Source organism: Rhinoderma darwinii, chromosome 1, assembly GCF_050947455.1.
Source record: "Rhinoderma darwinii isolate aRhiDar2 chromosome 1, aRhiDar2.hap1, whole genome shotgun sequence".
In the NCBI taxonomy this organism is placed as follows: Eukaryota; Metazoa; Chordata; class Amphibia; order Anura; family Rhinodermatidae; genus Rhinoderma; species Rhinoderma darwinii.
Genome location: NC_134687.1, coordinates 631150143 through 631171723, shown reverse-complemented (window position 1 = coordinate 631171723; position 21581 = coordinate 631150143). Strand labels below are relative to the sequence as shown.

At 43.6% G+C, this 21581-nt stretch overlaps 1 protein-coding gene across 1 annotated transcript in view; it reads right to left on the bottom strand.

Moving 5' to 3' along the window:
• LOC142657829 (uncharacterized) overlaps window positions 1–21581 on the bottom strand; it is a 124422-nt gene that overhangs the window by 73625 nt on the left and 29216 nt on the right. Inside the window, exons 2-8 of the mRNA XM_075833293.1 lie at window positions 21121–21284; window positions 20087–20275; window positions 19879–20002; window positions 9824–9921; window positions 9657–9735; window positions 9470–9567; window positions 9189–9303 (exon numbers count right to left, since the gene is read on the bottom strand). Of these exons, the coding sequence (XP_075689408.1) occupies window positions 9189–9303; window positions 9470–9567; window positions 9657–9735; window positions 9824–9921; window positions 19879–20002; window positions 20087–20275; window positions 21121–21198 (781 nt within the window). The 5' untranslated portion in view covers window positions 21199–21284. The remainder of the gene's footprint in view (window positions 1–9188; window positions 9304–9469; window positions 9568–9656; window positions 9736–9823; window positions 9922–19878; window positions 20003–20086; window positions 20276–21120; window positions 21285–21581) is intronic.

Genomic DNA, 21581 nt, shown 5'->3' with positions numbered 1-21581 from the left:
AAAACAAAATTATTTTTTTCCAATAGTATGTAGTTTTCGCTAAAAATTAATTTTCACAAGAATTAAAATACCCCATTTTGTTGCCCAATTTGTCCTTAGTGCGGCAATACCCCATTTCTGGTGATAAACTGCTGTTTGGGCACATGGGAGGGCTCAGAAGGAAAGGACCACCATTTGGCCTACTGGGGATTTTCTGGTGCGAAGTCATGTACGCAGAAGCCCCTGAGGTACCAGTACAGTTGAAACCCCCAAGAAGTGACCCCGTTTTAAAAACTACACCATTAAGGAATTCATCTAGAGGTGTAGTGAGCATTTTCACCGGAGAGATACACCCCATAAACTGTAATGTGGGTTCTCACGGGTATGGCAATACCCTACATGTGGCTGTTATCAGCTGCCTGGGCACGCAGCAGGGCTCAGAAGGGAAAGATGAGGGGGATAAGCTGTGCGGAGTGCATCAAGGTAAGTAAAACTGGGGTAGATTAAAAATCAAGGGATGTATGATAAATTTTAAAACATTCATTCATACAGAGCCTTAGTTTTTCAGGACACGTGTCACATTGATATATTGTGCCCTTCCTTATCCCCCTCTTATAGCAGACTTTGCACCTCTTTTGACTTTTTCCCTTCTTGCCAGTTTGGGGAACTTCTCCTGGAAAGTGTTTCCCCGGTACAATGCGTGTGGCCTCGCTTCCAGAAGTATTGGGTGCCCCCCCCCTTCATGGTCCCTAAAAATTAATTTATTGATAACACCTCTTGAAATTCCAGGAATGCTCCTGTCTTGCCTGTGCATCGACGTAGCACGTACACATTATACAATGCCATCGGTATGATGTGCACGGCCAGCTTCTTATACCACACCGCATGGCGCTTCAGGGCTTGATCTGACAAGTCCACCCCTCCCATGTACCTATTGTAGTCCAGGATGCAGTCCGGTTTGGGGGTCTCTGTACTGGTACATGGTTACTGGTGTGGCAATGCATTGTTGTCAATACAAGGACATCTCTCTTGTCCTTGTCACACAATATGTTGCTGCTAGATTGTGCCCTGCTCTCACCCCTTCTGAGTGTTTGCCCAAGCAGAGTTTTAGGGAGGCCTCTCAGGTTTCTTCTAGCAGTACCGCATGCCGCAGTACTTCTGGAAGCGAGGCAGTTGAAGAGTGGGACGCTGGTATAAAAATTATCCAGGTAGCGGTGGTAACCCTGGTCCAGCAGTGGGTGCACCAAATCCCACACAACTTTTGCATTACCTCCCAGTAAGGGGGGCATTCTGGGAGCTGAATACTGCTGTCCTTCCCTTCATATATCCTAAATTTGTAGGTATACCCTGATGCACTCTCGCACAGCTTATACATCTTCAGACCATACCTTGCCCTCTAACTCGGCAGGTACTGGCGGAATTGAAGCCTCCTTTTAAAATGTACCAAGGACTCATCAATAGAAATACACTTCTCGGGGGTGTATGCTTGGGAAAACCGGGCACTGAAACTGTCTAATAGGGGTCTCCGTTTATACAAATGGTCAAAACTGGGGTCATCTCAGGGTGGGCACGGCTCATTAGCAGTATAATGTAAGAAGCGAAGTATTGCCCCATTTATTTATTTTTTTGGGTTCCAGTTCAGAAGTTGCTTTGAGGGGCCCATATATCAGAAACCCCTATCAAACACCCTATTTTAGAAACTAGACCCCTCAAAGTATTCACAACAGCATTTAGAAAGTTTATGAACTCTTTAGGTGTTTCACGGGAATTTAGAGCAAAGTAAAGTTGAAATTTAAATTTATTTTTTTTTCGTCGGAAAATCCTTTTTATACCTTTTTTTTTATAACACAAAAGGTTTTACCAGAGAAATGCAACTCAATATTTATTGCCCAGATACTGCAGTTTTGAGAAATATCCCACATGTGGCCCTAGTGCGATAATGGACTGAAGCACCGGCCTCCGGAGCAAAGGAGCACCTAGTGGATTTTGAGGCCTCCTTTTTATTAGGCACCATGTCCGTTTTGAAGAGGTCTTGTGGTGCCAAAACAGTAGAATCCCCCTAAAAGTGACCCCATTTTGGAAACTAGACCCCTTGAGGAATTCATTGTAGTTTTCATGGGGTGCATGTAGCTTTTTGATCAGTTTTTATTCTATTTTTAAGTGGCGTGGTGACTAAAAAACAGCAATTCTACTATTGTTTTTTTATAGCGTTCACCGTGCGCTATAAATGACATTCACTTTATTCTGCGGGGCGATACGATTACGGCGATACCAGATGTTTATAGTTTTTTTATGTCTTATGGCGTGTGCGCAATAAAATACTTTCTGTAAAAAATCATTTACTTTTTGTGTTGCCTTATTCTAAGAGCCATAATTTTTTTATTTTTCCATCAAGGATTTTTTGCGTAACGAACTGTAGTTTCGATCAGGACCATTTTTAGGTACATGCGACTTTTTGATCTCTTTTTATTCCATTTTTTGGGAGGTGAAGTGACCAAACAATTGTGATTCTGGTACGGTTTATTATTTTCTTTTACGGCGTTCGCCGCGCGGGTTAAATAACGAAATAATTTTGTAGTTCAGGCCGTTACGGACACGGCGATACCAATTATGTATAGTTTATTTGTTTGTTTATATATTTTTATTAATAATAAAGGACAGATAAGGGAAAAAGGGGGATTTTTACTTTTAAAACTTTTATTTTCTTATTTTTACACATCTTTTTTTAACTTGTATTTACTTTAATATTTTGTCCCACTAGAGGACGTGAGGGCAGGAGGCCCTGATCTCTATTCTAATACACTGCACTACATGTGTAGTGCAGTGTATTAGAGGTGTCAGCTACTCACTGACAGCAAGCAAAGTGGGTCCTGACTTGCGCGGCTCCCTGTCTCTCATTGATGCATCTTATCTTCACTATCATTCGCCGGCTCCTTACAGCTGGCGCGCCGATGCGTCTCCAGTGCTACTATTGGTTGTGTGCTCTCACACACCTCCGGAAACGTCATGTGACATGTCCATATCAGGATCTCTTTCCTGCCGCGCCGCCATTAGCCCCGTGTACCCCTGAGGACGCTACTTAGTAGCGAAACATGTCGGGGGGGCTGTTAGGATTTTAATACCTACCGCAGACCGGACTCACTATTCCTGACTAGCTAATCTAACAATATAACTGGTTAGGGAACTACACTTTACTCCTAAGTCAATCACTATTTCTGCCTGTTAATATACAGGTAACTGATAATTAAGTCTGGTGTTTTAGGTAGTGACAATTTTAACTCTATATCTATGTGGTCTGTCTGGCTATACGTAGCCTAATAAAGGTTATTATATTTATTATTTTTCATTCTTACTGTCAATTGGTAGTTGGGAAATTGGGCTTGGCTGCTTGCAGGCAACCTTCCTTTTTGCAATTGTTAATGTGCCCGCCAACTACCAGGGGTCCTATCCATTCCCTGTATTCCTGACTGTGTCAGGACCCACTAGGCTTCCGTCTATGGCAAAGCCGGACGCCATTGTTTGGTGTCCGGTTGCCATAGTCACCATCGCCGGCCGCTATCGTGTAGCAGGCCGGCGATGGTAACTTAACCCCTAAAAAGCCGCGATCACTATTGAACGCAGCTTTTAAGGGGTTAATCAGCGGGGACACAGCGATCGGTCCCCGCTGTAGGAGCTGCGGCAACTGCTGTACAAGACAGCAGCTGTCACAGCTCCTGTATGTGTCGGGAGGACGGCCGAAACGGTTGTTACTCTCGTGACGTTCCATTAGGTCATGGAGCGCGAACGATACAGCTACCATGAACTAATAGTACGTCCCGGAGCGGGAAGGTTTTAATGCATAATTATAGTGTTTGTGAAAAACGTGGGGAAAAAAAATGATTTTTTAGAGTACTCGAAGCAAAAGCATTTTCTTGTCCAGTTCATTGGGGGACACATACCATGGGTATATGCGGTAGCCGCTAGGAGGCTTGACACTATGAAATAAAAAAAAGTGACTCCTTCAGAATATACCCTGCCCATAGACGGTGACCTATATAGTCTATCTGCAAGCAGTAGGAGAAGCAGAAACAAGGTAAGATAAGTATGTCAAACATGAGAGGGGAATCCCTCAAACTGACAACTGTAAAATGCAAAAAAAACTCAAAAACAATTGGGTGGGAGCGGTGTCCCCCAATGAACTGGACAAGAAAAGGATTTTACGGTGAGTACTCAAAGAGTCCTGTTTTCTTGTTTGTTATATTGGGGAACACAGAACGCGGGATGTGCTAGAGTAGTCCCCAGGGGCGGGAACAGAATATGGTCAGTTATTTCACAGATGCTAGCATTACATTGTGACCCAGAGAAGCGTCTGCAGAGGTGAAGGTATGCACCTGGTATTACTTGACCAAGGGGTGCAGAAAAGACCACCTGGCCGGCTTGGACAATTGAAGGGCAGAGGCCTGATGGCGCACAGCCCAGGAAACCCCAACTGCTCTCAGAAGAGTGGGTCGTGACCCAGAAAGAGAGAACCTGTCTCCAGACGCAATGAGCCTCGCGAACAAGAATTAGAATCCACCGAGCAAAGGTGGCCTTAGAGAACGCCAAACCCTTTCTGGGACCCTCTAGGAAGATGAAGAGGAAATCCGATCGCCAAAAAGAAGCAGTGATAAAAAAGTAAATCCGCAAAAGCACAGACAACATCCAGGTTGTGGAGAGAACGATCCCTCAGATGACTGGGAGAAGGACAAAAAGACAATATCCTCATTCATGTGGGAGACCGAAACCACTTTAGACAAAAAAGAAGGCATGTTGCACGGCACTGCCTTATCTTGGCGAGGAGTGAAAAATGGAGAATGACATGAGAGAGCCACAAACTCCGAGACCCTCTGGATGGTGGTCAGCCAGAAAAAACACATTTCAGGACAGAAAACGGAGAGATTTCTTTCAAGGGTTTAAATAGAGTCAACTGTAAGATATCCAAAACCAAAATTCGGATCCCACGAGGGGATCGCATGAGCCACTCCCTGCAAAAAAGTCTTAATGTCAGCTTTAGATGCCAATGGGCAACCAAATAAAATGGAAAAGGTAGACTCCTGCGCCTTCGGGAGATGAAAGCTAAACCGTGATCCAAACCGGATTACCAGAGAGTAGAATTCTGGACAAGGAAAAACACAAAAAGGAGAAAGCTTGCGAACCGAACACCAACCAAGGTAAGCTTTCCATGTACGATGATAAATGCGGGCTAAGTAGAACTTTCTAGCCTTAAAGAGGCGGTCACCAGATATTGCGGCCCCTATCTGCTATTGCAGCAGATAGGTGCTGCAATGTAGATTACAGTAACGTTTTTATTTTTAAAAAACGAGCATTTTTGGCCAAGTTATGACCATTTTTGTAGTTATGCAAATGAGGCTTGCAAAAGTCCAAGTGGGCGTGTTTAAAAGTAAAAGTCCAAGTGGGTGTGTTTAAAAGTAAAAGTCCAAGTGGGCGTGTATTATGTGCGTACATCGGGGCGTGTTTACTACTTTTACTAGCTGGGCGCTCTGATGAGAAGTATCATCCACTTCTCTTCAGAACGCCCAGCTTCTGGCAGTGCAGACACAGCCGTGTTCTCCAGAGATCACGCTGTGTCGTCACTCACAGGTCCTGCATCGTGTCAGACGAGCGGGGACACATCGGCACCAGAGGCTACAGATGATTCTGCAGCAGCATCAGCGTTTGCAGGTAAGTAGCTACATCGACTTACCTGCTAACGCCGATGCTGCTGCAGAATCAACTGTAGCCTCTGGTGCCGATGTGTCCGACACGATGCAGGACCTGTGAGTGACGTCACAGATCTGCACTGCCAGAAGCTGGGCGTTCTGAAGAGAAGTGGATGATACTTCTCGTCAGAGCGCCCAGCTAGTAAAAGTATTAAAAACGCCCCGATGTACGCACATAATACACGCCCACTTGGACTTTTACTTTTAAACACACCCACTTGGACTTTTGCATAACTACAAAAATGGTCATAACTTGGCCAAAAATGCTCGTTTTTTAAAAATAAAAACGTTACTGTAATCTACATTGCAGCGCCTATCTGCTGCAATAGCAGATAGGGGCCGCAAAATCTGGTGACAGAGCCTCTTTAAGCATAGTGAGGATAACACTCTCCGAAAAACCACAAGCCCCCAAAACTGCAGATTCAACAGCCACGTCGTTAAATGTAGCAACCTTAAATTCTGGTGGAAGAGAGGTCCCTGAGAGAAGGTCGGGACAGAGAGGTAAAGGCCACTGGGCGTCGGCGGACATGATGTCCGCGTACCAACAGCGGTGCGGCCAACTTGGAGCGACCAGAATGGCAAGAGTCCCTTGAGCCGTCGGAGGAGCAGCAGAAGCTGGAAGACGTACAGGAGACTGCAGTCCGACCAGAACTCCAGGAGAGCGTCCGTGGCGCAGGCCTCTGGATCCCGAGCTCGGGAGATAAAGCACTGCACCGGTCGCTTGAACCTGGAGGCCATCAAGTCCACTTGAGACAAATTTGGTCGAAGACATCTGGATGAAGAGACCACTCCCTGTGATCCACCGTTTCGCAACTGAGAAAGTTAATGACCTAAATGTTGACCCCTGGAATGTGAACTGCTGCGAGATCGGAACATGAGCTTCCACCCAAAGCAGGATCTTGGAAGCCTCGGCCATCACTGCAGCGCTGCGTTTGCTGCCCTGGTGATTTAGATCAGCCACGTGGCATTTTCCGTCTGAACCCTCACCAAGTGACCGGACATAGACTAAGTCCAGTGCGGTAGACACAGAAAGATGTCTCGCAATTAATTGGACTGTAAGACCACAGTCCCTGAACAGTTAAGTCCCCCCCCCTCCCCTTGAGGCTGGCATCCATGAAGATCAGCCATAGCGAGAAGCGGACCGAGAGGGGAAGGATGAACTTCAGATACAGTGATTGCAAAGATTGGTCCCACCGGGAGAGGATCACCTGCTGTAGAGGGCGAACGTGGAACTGTGCAAATGGAATTGTCTAGATTGACAATGGTCCCGAGAACCATTGTCCCGAGAACCCGCATACAGAGGCAAGTGATGTGTCTTATACCCAGCAAAGAATTCAAGATCAACAAAGCAGCCAGAGCCAGTGCAGAGAGTGAGGTCACCCGTCAAGTTCGACACGGCAGGATCTGGAAACGGGGCCACTTTGGAAAATGTAAGTATATTACAAATGTATTTACATTTATAAATTACAAGCATTAGAACGAAGTCATTAAATCTTGGACAACCCCTTTAATGTCCACAAAAGAAACAAATTCCACCTGTTCCATGGAAACGATGACAGATTGAAGAGATTGACAGACCCCGAACACGCACGTTGAGGCACTTGAGATCCAGGATGAGTCAAACGGACCGGGTTGGAATAAAAGCCCCGAAACCTTTGGTTCAAGGGTACCAAAATTATGACCCACTGAAGAAGCAGCGTCAATTGCCCTAAAAAAGGGTACTGCCCGGGATGGGGACACTGGAACAGAAGACAAAGAAAAGCTCTGGAGGGAGACTGGCAAATTTGATTTTGTATCCTAAAGACACTACCTTTTGAACCCAGGCATTTAAAATGTGAGAGAGCCAGACGTCTTTGAAGTGCAGACGCCTGCCCCACACCCGAGGCAAGTCGAGTGGGGGCGCATCTTCAGGCAGAAGTGGCCTTGCCGGTTCCAACCTTTGCGGGTGGTGGTCAGGGCGCCAGGAGCACCGGGTTTGGAAGGAACGTTTGGCTTTATGATCCTGGTGGGTCTGGGGCCTGCAGGAAGTGCTGTTGGATAAATGTTAAATGCTCCAGTTACAGTGGAAAAAGATGGTGTAAAAGAAAGAAAAAAAATAAATATATATATATATCAAACAAGAAAGCAGCAGCACTCACACGGAATCAATCGATCAGGTGCCCAGCAAAACGTCCCGATCCTCGGACGTGTATTGATATATAAAGAAAGAAGATTTGCAGCACTCCAATGTGAAAAAAGTGGTGGTTTATTCAATCCAAGAACAACAGCAACGTTTCAATCCTACAATAGGATATTTATCAAGGCTTGATAAAGATCCTATTGTAGGATTGAAACGTTGCTGTTGTTCTTGGATTGAATAAACCACCACTTTTTTCACATTGGAGTGCTGCAAATCTTATATATATATATATATATATAAGTCCCCCCAAAAGTCTTTTCTGACCTTTGAGGGACAGACCATAGTAATAAAAAAATAAAAGTAAAGTAAAGTGCAAACATTTTTTATAATACACATAAAATACTCACCCCCAAAAAAAACTGTTCCCCCCGCCAATCATTGTCGTAACGCTAGCCCGGACCCAATTACCCTAATATAGACATGTAATATATTAAAATTTACGGTAGACAATGAAAATCACAAATTTAAAGGTCTATTTTAGGGTAAAACAATATTACCGAAAAAAAATGCTGAAAAGTAAAAAAGCTTATTTTATTACTATTATTTTCAAACTTTAAGAATAAAAACTCTAAAATAGCAAAAAGGATGTGTATAAAAATGATTAAAAAAAAAGAAACCTGCATTGTCTATGGAAAAAACATCGCAAAAATCCCGTCGCTAGCCCAACAAATAAAAACATTATAGCCATTTAACGAACGCGTGCTAAAAATGGCTAAACGGTGTCTGGTCCTGAAGGCTCAAAATAGCCTGGTCCTGAGCTGGTTAAACCCCATTCCTCTCCTTAGTCCCTTGTCTCCTCCTGGTTCCAGCTTTTTTTTTTTATTGCCCCTTCCCCGTGACCCGCAACAACCTCCGCCCTTGCTGGTGCTGAATATGCTAATTTTGAGTAAATGTACAGAAAGGAGACCTCAGTAGGTGTTGACTTGTGCATTGCTGTGACAGGCTGTCCACTCTAATTGGACAGTAACAGCAATGCAAAAAAACTGCAGTACATCTCGCAAAATCAGCAGGTCTTCTGCATCGCTGTGAGGCTGTCCGCTCTGATTGGCATGCACAAGGCAATGCCTGCTGAGGAGAGATAAGGTCTTCGGGTTACTATTAGCATATTAGGTGCCAAACAGAGTAAGTGCTGTAGCAGGACAACGGGGAAGGGGGCCAAAAAATATAAAATTACAGGTTGGAATTGGGAGGACGCCGGGTATAAGGGGAGGTAAGTGGTTAATAAAAATAAAAAAATACAGGTCCCACTAAAGAAACCTCTGAAGTCACTTTGTAAATTCATTTTTACTTACCTGTGGTAACAGCTCCTGGAATTTCCTCCTCCATTTCACTCTTACACGGTTGATGGTTCCTCACCCGCTCTTCATCTTCTTCATCCTCTGCTTTAATATAAGTCAGATCTTCCCCCTGATTTTACATATGTAACAATTCAGTACAATACAGCAGTGAGTGTGAAGAATCTAACAGATCAACATAAGAAACCACCAAAATCTATGAGCACATCTATGACCGCAGGACCAAAAATCTCCACACCCCCCTTTATAGATCTGGTATAGGGCCCAGCTTCATCTACCTGATGATTCTCTGGACCATTGTGATTTTCCTCTGGACAGTCCTGGGAATACAGAGGACAGGGACATCTCTCTGGTGGATTTCTCCTACTGGATCCATCTGTGAAGATGAGATGATGGGAGTATCATCTACGTGACCCTCAACACAGATTTTTCTTTTACAACTAATGAAAGTCTCCCCCTCCTTACAGTGCTGATCAGCCATTAAATCTGTCTCCTCTTCTGCTTCTTCTTTAACCTCGACCTTAATATCAATCAGATTTTCGCCCTAAATAAATAAAAAATAAAAAAAGTAAAATTAACTTGTGTTTAATTACTTTATGGCCATTTTTTGGTGAGACTTTAGCGCCATCTACCTGATGGTTCTCTGGGACATTGTGATTTTCCTCTGAACAGTCCTGGGAATACAGAGGACTGGGACATCTCTTTGGTGGATTTCTTCTACTGGATCCATCTGTAGGAAACACAGTGACTGAATACACTACTACTGTATATCTGTCTACATATCAGACACTTCTCTCTACACTTCTATGTTTATTCTTCAGAGCCGAAATTACAATGTTGAGGTCTTCACTACCTGGCTCGATGTTCCTGCAGCTTGTAAGCCGCAGGCCTAAAGTAGACTGTGGCCTACCAGGGAGAACAGCGGAGCGCCTAAGGCACGGTTCCGGTGTCTCTAACACAAAGGATTACAAAAAAAAAATAGATAAACAGCTTTTAACCCTTTCAGGAACAGACTAATTTTTGTTTTTATGCTTTTGTTTTTCCCTTCCCGACTTATTTTTTCGTTGACACAGCCATATGAGGGCTTATTTTTTACGAGACAAGTTATACTTTCTAAATGGTACTATTTAATATTATGTGTGATGTGCTGAGAGGCTGGAAAAAAATTCAGAATGCGGTGGAATTGGAAAAAAAAAGTTAACATTTTCTTATGGGTTTCGTTTTTACGGTGTTCACTGTACAGTGAAAGTGACACATTACCTTAATTCTGCGGGTCAGTACAATCACTGTGATACCAAATTTATATAGTTTTTTTTTTGTAAATTCTTTATTTATGTATGTATTTTTCCAAACAAGGAACATATCCAGCAGGGATACAAAAAGGAAAATGGAGGAAGGGACATGGACACACAGGTCCAAGATATTGCATCAAACAACTAACAAAACCTGATATTCAGCAACAAACAAAGAAACAAGAGAAGACAAATAAAAATAAATAGGGAAGAGGAGGGAAGAGGACACATAGGCACAGGATTTACCACACAATTCAAAACGTATGAAAGTCACTGTTCGGCTAGCCATGATGGTCCAATATTCTGGAGAATCCTGATAGACAATCCAGTGGTACCATGTCCTAGAGAAGCTGCCAGGTCTGTTAGTCAACTGAGATGTAAGGTCCTCCATGCGTTTAAGTTCCTCTACTTTATGAAACCAGAGTCGGAGGTTCCGTACTCTTCCACAAAAGAGGTATACAAGCTCGAGCACTGTTAACCAAGTGTTGAAGAATAGACCTTTTGCATAATGGTAAAAGGAATGTCGCTGTGATGAAGCAAGAAAAAGGCCGGAGTAAAAGGTATGGTGTGGTCAGAAAAAGGGGAGGTTATTCTCCAAACTTCCTGCCAAAAATGAGACAACACTGAACAATCCAAGAAGGTATGGAGAAGGGTCCCTTCAGTAGACCCGCATCTCCAGCAAAGAGATGAGACATTGGGGAACATTACATGGAGTCTAGACAGAACATAGTACCATCGAGAAAATAGTTTGTAACCTGCCTCTTGGATATGACTAGAAATTGACGTCCCATGCGTTAAATCATATATTCTGGTCAGCTGAGAGTCCGACTAAGCCAAATTCAAATCTCGCTCCCATTTGCACACAAAGGGAGGCGGAGGCTGCGTCGAAGGGGAGACCAACATGGCATAGATAGCGGACAGGGCATGACACACCGGACCCGTACCAGAGTATAGGATTTCCAATGGGGTGTCGGAGCGGGAAAGAGAGACAACAAATATATAGTTTTTGTTATGTTTTAGTACCTTTAACGAGATCCAACGTACTAGTACGCTGTTGTCGTTAAGGACTTAACGCAACACAACGTACTGGTACGTGGTGTTGCTGATGCGGGCTCAGAAGCGGAGCTTGCACCATCGCCAGCGGGCGTCAGCTGAATATTACAGTGGACACACTGGGGCAGGTCCAAGACAGGATCTAGCTCAAAATCGAGCGCTGCATCTATGGTGTTTCCTAGCAGATCGGAACCCCGCAATGCAATCACGGGGTTCTGATGACTGCTCTGGCAGAACGGAGGCTTAACAACGGCCTCCTGTCTGCCAAGTACGGAAGCCTGCTAGGACCCGTCCAGAGGCGAGGCCTAAAAGGCTTCCGGACGCAAAAGGAAGATGGCACAGGCTCAGGAGCTGAGCCTGCAACATCAGCCACGGGTGTTAGCTGTATGTTACAACGGACACCGCACTTTAACGGCAGGGAATGTAGATAGCTCCGATCCCTGGCATTAACCCCTTAGATGCTGCGATCAAAGGTGATCGCGGCATCTTAGTGGTTTGTAGCGATCGGCATCGACATGATGTGATCGTGAAGATGCCGATCGTTTATATGGCTACTGGAGGCCTAACAATGGCCTCCTGGTCTACCACGTACGATGGCCTATAAGGCCCCTCCCAGAGACGTGGCCGAATAGGTTTGCTGTCAGTGAATTACGGACAGCTCTAATGCATTGCACTACGTGGGTAGTGCAATGCATTAATTAGGGTATGCTCACACAGCAGCCTCCGTTACGGCTGAAATTACGGTGCTGTTTTCAGGAGAAAACAGCTCCGTAATTTCAGACGTAATGGCATGTGCAGGCGTTATTCGCTGAGTCAATTACGGACGTAATTGGAGCTGTTTTTCCATGGAGTCAATGGAAAACTGCTCCATTTACGTCTGAAGAAGTGACATGCACTTCTTTGACGCGGGCGTCTTTTTTACGCCCCGCCTTTGACAGCGGCGCGTAAAAAAATGACCGTCGGCACAGAACATCGTAAGACCCATTCAAATGAATGGGCAGACGTTTGCCGACGCTTTGGAGCCGCTATTTCGGACGTAATTCGAGGCTAAACCGCCCGAATTACGTCCGTAAATAGGGTGTGTGAACCCAGCCTTTGAGTAAAGCTCGGAGGGGCAGGCCCTCAAGACCCCTAGTGGGACAAAAAAAAAAAAAGTGTAAAAACAAAAGTTTCAAGTTAATAGAAACAAACACTACCTTTTTTTGCCATAAGTCTTTTATGATAGGAAAAAAATGAAGCGTTTATAAAAAAAAAAGGTACAAAGATTTTGGTATCGCCGCATCCGTAACAACGCAAACTATAAAGCTATAATGTTATTTTTCCCGCACGGTAAACACAAAAAAAAAAAACCATACCGGAATTGCTATTTTTTGGTCACCAGCCCTCCTAAAACAGAATAAAAAGTGATCAAAAAGTCGCATAAACCCCAAAACAGTACCAATAAAAACTACAACCCGTCCTGCAAAAAACAAGCCCTTAGGCCTCATGCACACGACCGTATTTTTGTCCACCCGCAAATACTGACGTAAATACGGGTCCTTGGTCACACGTATTCGACCCGTATTGCACCAGTATTTACGGACCCGAGCCCGTAAATACGGGTCCGGTGTCACCCGTATTCCACCTGTATTTACGGGCACGTTTTTGGCTGCAAAATTGCACTGCACTAATCGGCCGCCCTTCTCTCTATCAGTGCAGGATATAGAGAAGGGACAGCCCTTTCCGCAGAAAAAGTAAAAGAAATTCATACTTACCCGGCCGTTGTCTTGGTGACGCGTCCCTCTCTTGACATCCAGTCCGACCTCCCTGGATGACGCGGCAGTCCATGTGACCGCTGCAGCCAGTGATTGGCTGCAGCGATCACATGGGCTGTAACGTCATCCCAGGAGGCCGGACTGGAGGAAGAAGCAGGGAGTTCTGGGTAAGTATGAACGTCTTTTTTTTTTTTTTACAGCTTTATCTATATTGTGATCGGTAGCCACTGTCCAGGGTGCTAAAACAGTTACTGCCGATCGTTTAACTCTTTCAGCACACTGGACAGTGACTATTTACGGATGTCGCCTAGCAACGCTCCCGTAATTACGGGTGCACACACGTAGTCACCCGTAATTACGGGAGCCCCATAGACTTCTATGGGCTGCCCGTGCCGTAATTACGGCCTGAAATAGGACATGTTCTATCTTTTTCAACGGCACAGGCACCTTCCCGTAAGCATACGGGGAGGTACCCGTGGCCAGTAGAAGTCTATGGGCCCGTAATTACGGGAGTTTTTACGGTCGTGTGCATGGGGCCTTACACAGCTTTCTTGACTGAAAAATAAAAAGTTATGGCTCTCAGAATATGGTGAAAAAAAAATTATTTAAAAAAAATAAATAAATTATTTTATTGTGCTAACGCTGCAAAACTTTTTAAACAAACTACACACATATGGTAGCGTTGTAATCGTATCCATCCGCAGAATAAAGTAAAATTGTCATTTATAGCGCATGGTGAACACTGTAAAAAAAGAGGAATAAAAAACATTGTCAGAATTGATTGTTTTAGTTAACATTTCTTTCCAAAAATAGGAATAAAAGCTGATCAAAAAAAAAAAAATCACGTGTACCCCAAAATGGTACCAATGAAAACTACAGATTGTCCCGCAACAAATAAGCCCTAAAACAGCTCCGGTGGAGAAAAAATAAAAAAAGTTCTGTCCATCTGAATACGGCGACAAAAAATGAGCAGATCGTTCCAAAACAGATAAGATTGGGCACCATATATCAGTGTGACACCAGCCACACATAGATATTACTTATCTACCGCATTATTATACCCTCTTTTTATGCCCTTATGTACTCCGCTCATAAGCCCCCACATTATAAACTCAAATACCAGTAAAACCCCAAAACAGAACCACCACCAAGTAAAATCTGCAGTCCAAAAGCAAAACGGTCTGAACCCCACAGAGTGCCCAAACAGCAGTTTACGTCCACATATATGGCATCGCCATTCCCAGGGGAACCGCTTTACATTTTTATGAGGTATTTGTCTTCAGTGGCACAAACTGGACACAACATATTGTGCACTAAAATGACATATCAGTGGAAAATCGCAATTTTCATTTTGCACCATCCGCTGAGCATTAATTTTTTAATGAAAAAACTCCTGTGGGGTCAAAATGCTCACTAAAATGACAACACTTAAAATGCCTTAAGTGGTGTAGTTTCCAAAATAGGGGTCAATACTTGGGGGTTTGTTTTACTATTTGACCTCAGAGCCCTGCAGTTGTGGGCCAATGCTGTGAAAATCACCAAAATAGGCCTCAAATGTGCATGGTACTCTTCACTTCTGAGCCCCGTCATATGTCCAGGCAAATGATAAATGCCTTGATGGGTGTAGTTTCTAACATGGGGTCACTTCTTGGGGGCTTCCACTGTACTCTGGTACCTCAGGGTTTTGCAAATGCAACATGGCTTATACTCCCCAATATATATTCAACCAAAAAAGACCCAAATGGGAGCATAGAGACCATGAAAGTAGTTTGCATATATAAAAAATATATTTTATTTAAATTTCTTAAAAACAGCAATAGAATGTCAAATATTTATAGATGTATATCAGTATAACACAGAGGTTTCTGCAAGTGTACTGCGCCTCCTGAGGAATACTTCGTAAAACGTGCCTTCGAGACGCAGTACACTTGCAGAAACCACTGTGTTATACTATTCAAGTAAGTTGCACACTAACTGACTCCTGTTCATAGCTGAAAAGCACCATTTGCTGTATTTGACTTATTTGTGATGCTTTATTTTGATTTTCGATAATCCATACAGATGTCATTACCTTTGACACTTATAGTCTGTGTTTGGAAACAATGTTTTTCACGTCTTTAGAACACATGGAGCTTTACTTTTTGAAACAGACCATTGTTATTGTTTTTCTATATCACAACATTGGAGACATCTTTTCCTTTCCCTATTTTTGGGCTGTGACATTTTTTGCATCGACTAGGATTTATCTGCTGGACTTGAGTCTTGTTTTATTTACCCTACCTACTAACTGCAATTGTGTACCTTGTTTATTGTGGACTTCCACTAGCGCCTCTACTAGCGGCAAGCCGCCATACACTAAGCGCCATTAGGCAGGACCCAGGATATTACAGTGCCTGATGAAGGTCAGAGACATGACCGAAACGTTGCACTGATACTGGCATAACTATTAATATTAAAATCAGCCTTTGGATAACGATTCTTGGTGTGCATAGTACCTTTTACAGCAGGTGATCTCAATGTCTGTGGGGGCGGATATTAACCCCTTCCATCATCACTTCTTACAGGTTCTGCACGGACAGGAGGTAAAGCAAGGAACGGGTGTTTGGAGTTCAGGCATCGGGCCCCATCAGGAACGTCCGTCACACCCTCAGACATTAGGAGCAGGATCACGAAGATAAAGCGGTCAATCATTCTGTGTGGGCGTGTGAAGCAGGACTCACAGGCTCTCTCTAGGAGTCCTGGCAGTATTTAACCCTTTCAGGACCAAGGGTCATCGATGCCTCAATGACCAGCCCCATTTTTTCAAATCTGACATGTGTCATTTTATGTGGTAATAACTCTGGAATGCTTTTGCCTATCCAAGCGATTCAGAAACTGTTTTCTCGTGACATATTGTACTTTATGTTAGTGGAATCATTTGGTCAATAAATTCATAGCTTATTTGTGGAAAAACACCCAAATTTTAAGAAAATTTTCAAAAACTATAATTTTTCTAATTTTAAATGTAATCTACTTGTAAAACAGATAGTAATACCACACAAAATTGTTGCTAATTAACATCCTCCATAAACCTACTTTATATTTGCATTGTTTTTGAACATTTTATTTTTCTAGGACGTTACAAGGCTTAGAACTTTAGCAGCAATTTCTAAAATGTTCAAGAAAATTTCAAAAGGCTATTTTGTCAAGGACCAGTTCAGTTCTGAAGTGGCTTTGAGGGCCTTATGTACTAGATAGACCACATACAATACCCCATTTTAAAAACTGCACTCCTCAAAGTATTCAAAACAGTATTCAGAAAGTTTATTAACCCTTTAGGCGTTTCACAGGAATTAAAGCAATGTAGAGGTGAAATTTACAAATTTCATTTTTTTTTGCCGAAATTCATTTGTAATACATTTTGTTCTGTAACACAGAAGGTTTTACCAGAGAAATGCAACTCCATATTTATTGCCCAGATTCTGCAGTTTTTAGAAATATCCCGCATGTGGCTCTAGTGTGAAAATGGACTCACGCATCGTTCTCAGAAGCAAAGGAGCACCTAGAGGATTTTGGGGTCTCCTTTTTTTAGAATATATTTTAGGCACGATGTCCGGTTTGAAGAGGTCTTGCGGTGCCAAAACAGTAAAAATCCCCCAAAAGTGACCCAATCTGGGAAACTACACACCTCAAGGAATTTATCTAGGGGTATAGTGGGCATCTTGACCTGACAGGTCTTTTGCTATATTTATTGGAATACGTCTGTGAAAGTTAAAATCTACTTTTTTCCTGACAAAAATAAAAAAAAAAATGTAATTTTTACAAGTAATAAAGAATAAAAAGCACCCCAAAACTTGTAAAGCTATTTCTCACGATTACAGCAATACCCCATGTGTGGTAATAAACTGCTGTTTGGACCCACGGCAGGGCTGAGAAGGGAAGGGGCGCCATTTGGCTTTTGGAACGCAGAATTTGCTTGGTAATAGTTCTGTTTGGGGTTTTGCTGGTATTTTAGTTTATAATGTGGGGGCATATGTAAGCTGGGCAGAGTACATCAGGGCATAATAAGAGGGTATAATAATGCGGTAAATAAATAATTCATAGATGTGTCGCACTCATAAATGGTGCCCAATCTTATCTGCTTTTGGACACTGCACAATTTCTGTCGCTATATTTTGAGCGCCAGAACTTTTTAATTTTTTCTCCACCGAAGCCGTGCGAGGGCTTATTTGTTACGTTACAATCTGTAGTTTTTATTGGTACCATTTTAGGGTACATGTGATTTTTTGGATCATTTTTTATTCGATTTTTCTGCAAGCAAAGTGAGAAAAAAAAACATACATTTTGACAATGTTTTTTGTCCTTTTTTTTTTTTACAGTAATCACTGTGCACTATAAATGACATTTTACTTTATTCTGCAGGTCGGTACGATTACGGCGATACCATATGTATATCTTTTTTTATGTTTTGTGCCATTTGCGCAATAAAATCACTTTTCCGTAAAAGGATTTATTTGTTGTGTCGCCATATTCTGAGAGCCATCATTTTTTTATTTTTCAGTCCAAAGAAAATCGATGTAAGGGCTTGTTTTTTGCGGGACGGTTTGTCGTTTTTATTGGTATTATTTTGGGGTACATGTGAATTTTTGATCACTTTTTATTCTATATTTTGAGAGGGGTGATGACCAAAACAATAGTGATGCTAGTATTGTTTAATTATTTTTTGCGGTGTTCACCGTGCGGGAAAAATAATATTATAGTTTTATAGCTGGGGTCGTTACGAACGCGGTGATACCAAATATGTGTACGTTAACGTTTTATTTTTTTCCTATAATAATAGGACTTATAGGAAAAAAAGCATTTTTTGTTTTTGTAACTTATAACTTGTTTTTACACTTGTATAAAATACTTTTATTTATTTTTTTACCTGCAGCACTGATGGCTGCTATAACACATTACACTACCTAGGTAGTGTAACGTGTTATAAACTGTCAGTGTGACGTTGACAGTCACACTGACAGGAAGCCTCTGAGGACCAGCTGGTCCTCATAGGCTTCTGTAAATGGCAGACCGGAGGCCGTTGTATGGCCTCCGTTTTGCCATGCAACCGACGGCAGCACCCGCAATCGGTCCTTGGGAACATTTATTGTAGTAACAAACTTTCCAGTTTGTTGCTACAACAAACTTTCCCTGCGATCACATGATCGGGACCTGAACCAATCAGGTTCTGGTCATATCTCCGGGACCAGAGGCAGGGGTTAACAGTGCGATCCCGTTGTCAGCACTACTCAGCCACCCGGATCGTGCTTTTAACACCCACTGTGAATTCACGTCGGCGCTGCACAGAGCCCAGGAAGCAGTTAATAATGGTGATCATATTCTCTGTAGCCGAACCTATCGGTTCGGCTGTCAGAGAACAGGTTGCTCGGGAGCCTGGGACACTGACGCAGCCGGCATCCGAGCACTTTTCACAGCGCTATGCCGGCTGGAACAGAGTTCTGTATATTCATGCCCTGGCAGCACGGGGTATGTGCGAAAAGGACGTGAATCTACAGATTGTCGGCATGAAAGGGTTAAAAGGGAACCGGACAGAAGATTTGGAGCCCCAAAAAAAAAAAAAAGCATGTCGTTATGTAGCTGGAGTTTAGTGTTCCAAACCTGCCTCAATACCCTCCGTTTCAGCAAAATAACTTACAAGTTACTGAGAGAAGTCTGACGGGAATGAGCGAATGCGCATTACTCACATGAAGCCGAGGACGATACACCTCGATTCACTGAACTTGTACAGTGTACTACTCTTGGCTTCATTTGTGCCAAAGGACACTTATAATCTGTCTGGTGAATGGAGAGAAATGGATTTGTTGGACATATACAGGAAACGTAGGGATCTAACGTGAAGTGAAAAGAGGCAAAATGGTGAAGTTCCTACATTACATATCATTTTACACACTTGTATATGTGTCATGCTCATGGCCGCGGGCTGTCAGGCTCACTCACCTCCTGACAGCCGCGTCCATTGATCTGTAAGCCCATCTCCTCCTCAGGAGAAGCCAGCGCTCACTTCCGCTTCTCTCGGCCGGGTCCCGTAGGCTCCGCGCACAAACACTCATGCCCAGTCCTAAAGGGGCCGGCGCGCGCGCACCTGACAAAGTACGATGGACTATAAGAAGGGCTCTGCCCCTTTCTGCATTGCCTGAGCTTTGTTGTAGTTACCCTAGCCTGTCTTTGCAAATGCTCTAAGTGCTTTCCAGTTCCCAGAGTTTCCAGTTCCTGCTACCTGTATCCCGTGCTATCGTGGTCCAAGTGCCGTACGGAGCTGGAGTCGTGCTGCGCTAAGTACTACGCCTGTCCTGTTACACCACGCCTGGTGTCTGCCTGCTGCCTAGTTCCAGCCGAGCCGGTCTTGCTACTGTCTGAGCTACCACAGATACACCTATACGAACTAAAGACTGTGACATGGTGGCCAGCTGCCATACCGTCAAGGCAGTTTGGCAAAGTGGGTCCACGTACCCAATGTGACAATATGTACTGCCCATGACAGTATTAAGACTTCAACATGACCACCAGTCCAGCCTGTGCCCACAGTAATGGCCAATATCTGTCTCTTACCTTGTGATGTGCGCGGCCGGTAGATTTCCATCATGACCTCCTCGTACAGATCCTTGCGTCCTTCTAGATACTCCCACTCCTCCATGGAGAAATAGACAGTGACATCCTGACACCTTATAGGAACCTGACACACACAATGATACAGTCATCACCCAGACACCTCCAGTGCTGTTACTGTAGAATTTCCCAGCATTCCCAGCAGTGTCACCTCTCCAGTTAGCAGCTCAGTAATCTTGTAGATCAGTTCTAAGATCTTCTTATTGTTCTTCTCATGTATCTGGGAGTGAAGGGGAGGCTCTGTGATGGGACTCCGACTACTGCTCCAACCTCCTGACTCATGGAGATGGATAATGGGAGTCGTACAGTCACCCGATGTCTTCTTCACTATTGTGTAATCCTGTGTACGGAGAGAGACACTTAGAGAACTGAACACAGTATTCCCCCCGCAGTAGAAAGAGGGAGATTGTGACCCCGCTGTATAGAGCTCTAGTGACCCCACATCTGTAATATTGGAGACCTCACCTACAAAAAGACATTGAGAAAATAGAACGAGGCCAAAGTCTACTACAAGAATGGTGGAAGGTCTGAAGAATAAAACTTCTCATGAGACACTTAAAGAACGTCAATTGTATCTCCTGGAGGAAAGACGGGAAAGGGGGGGGGGGACATGATGGAAACCCTTACATATTCTACAGGAGGGAAGAAACTAAACACAAGAACATGGGGCAGAATCGGGCATTAGTTGGGGGGGGGGGGATCAGAAGCAATGTCAGAAAATATTGTTATACTGAAAGAGTAGTAGATGCTCGGAGCAAACTTCCAGCAGATGTGGTTGGAAGATGAGCAGTAAGTGAATGTAAACCTGCCGGGGAGAAACAAGGATCTATCCTAAAAGAAATCTAAAAATAAATAATATTGGAGGGGGGGGGGGGCACTAGATGCACCATGTGCTCTCCTCCTGCCGTCATCTTCTATGTTTCTATAAAGATGTCATCCTGATCCTGCTGGTTCCTCCTACTTGTCATTCTCATTGCTCTACAACATTACTATTGCTGCATTGGTGACAGGACACATAACTGACCATATTAATGGCTGAGCTTCAGCTTTTCTGCTTTTGGCTTCTTGACATCACTTGGAAGGTCTGGACGCTGTTATACAGGACACTGGATTCTTCCTATTACTTCCTATTATGTATTGTCCCTTCCCTATGTGTGACTTGTTCTATAATGTAGAAAAGTTTACCTCTCCACTCAACAAGTAGATGATCTCCAAGGTGAAGTCTAATATTCTTCTGCGCATCTCATTCCTGTCCTTGTCCATCCTTGGTGGATCATTCAGGAGAAGGAACGTTGTGGAGGAGAAGATGAGAAAACTGGAGGAACTGGAGGATCTAGTACTGCAGACGTCTTTATGAAGAAAGGAGAAGAAGGAAATCACACACAGGACAACGTCATGAGTAAAATACAGAACATCACTAATTGAGCATTGAGTGAAACATCTCAGAGCCGTCACCACATGGAATAAAGGGGTATTCCGTACACTTCTCCTCAGGATAAGCCAGAAATGTCTGATAAATGCGGCTCCACCTCTGGCCGCGCTCGGCTGTTTCTGGAAGTCCTATAGAAAAAAATGGAGACCTGACACTCTACTGCAATGCCCAGGAATGGAAAGAACTATGATTCTGGCCCTTTAGCACCTTAGAT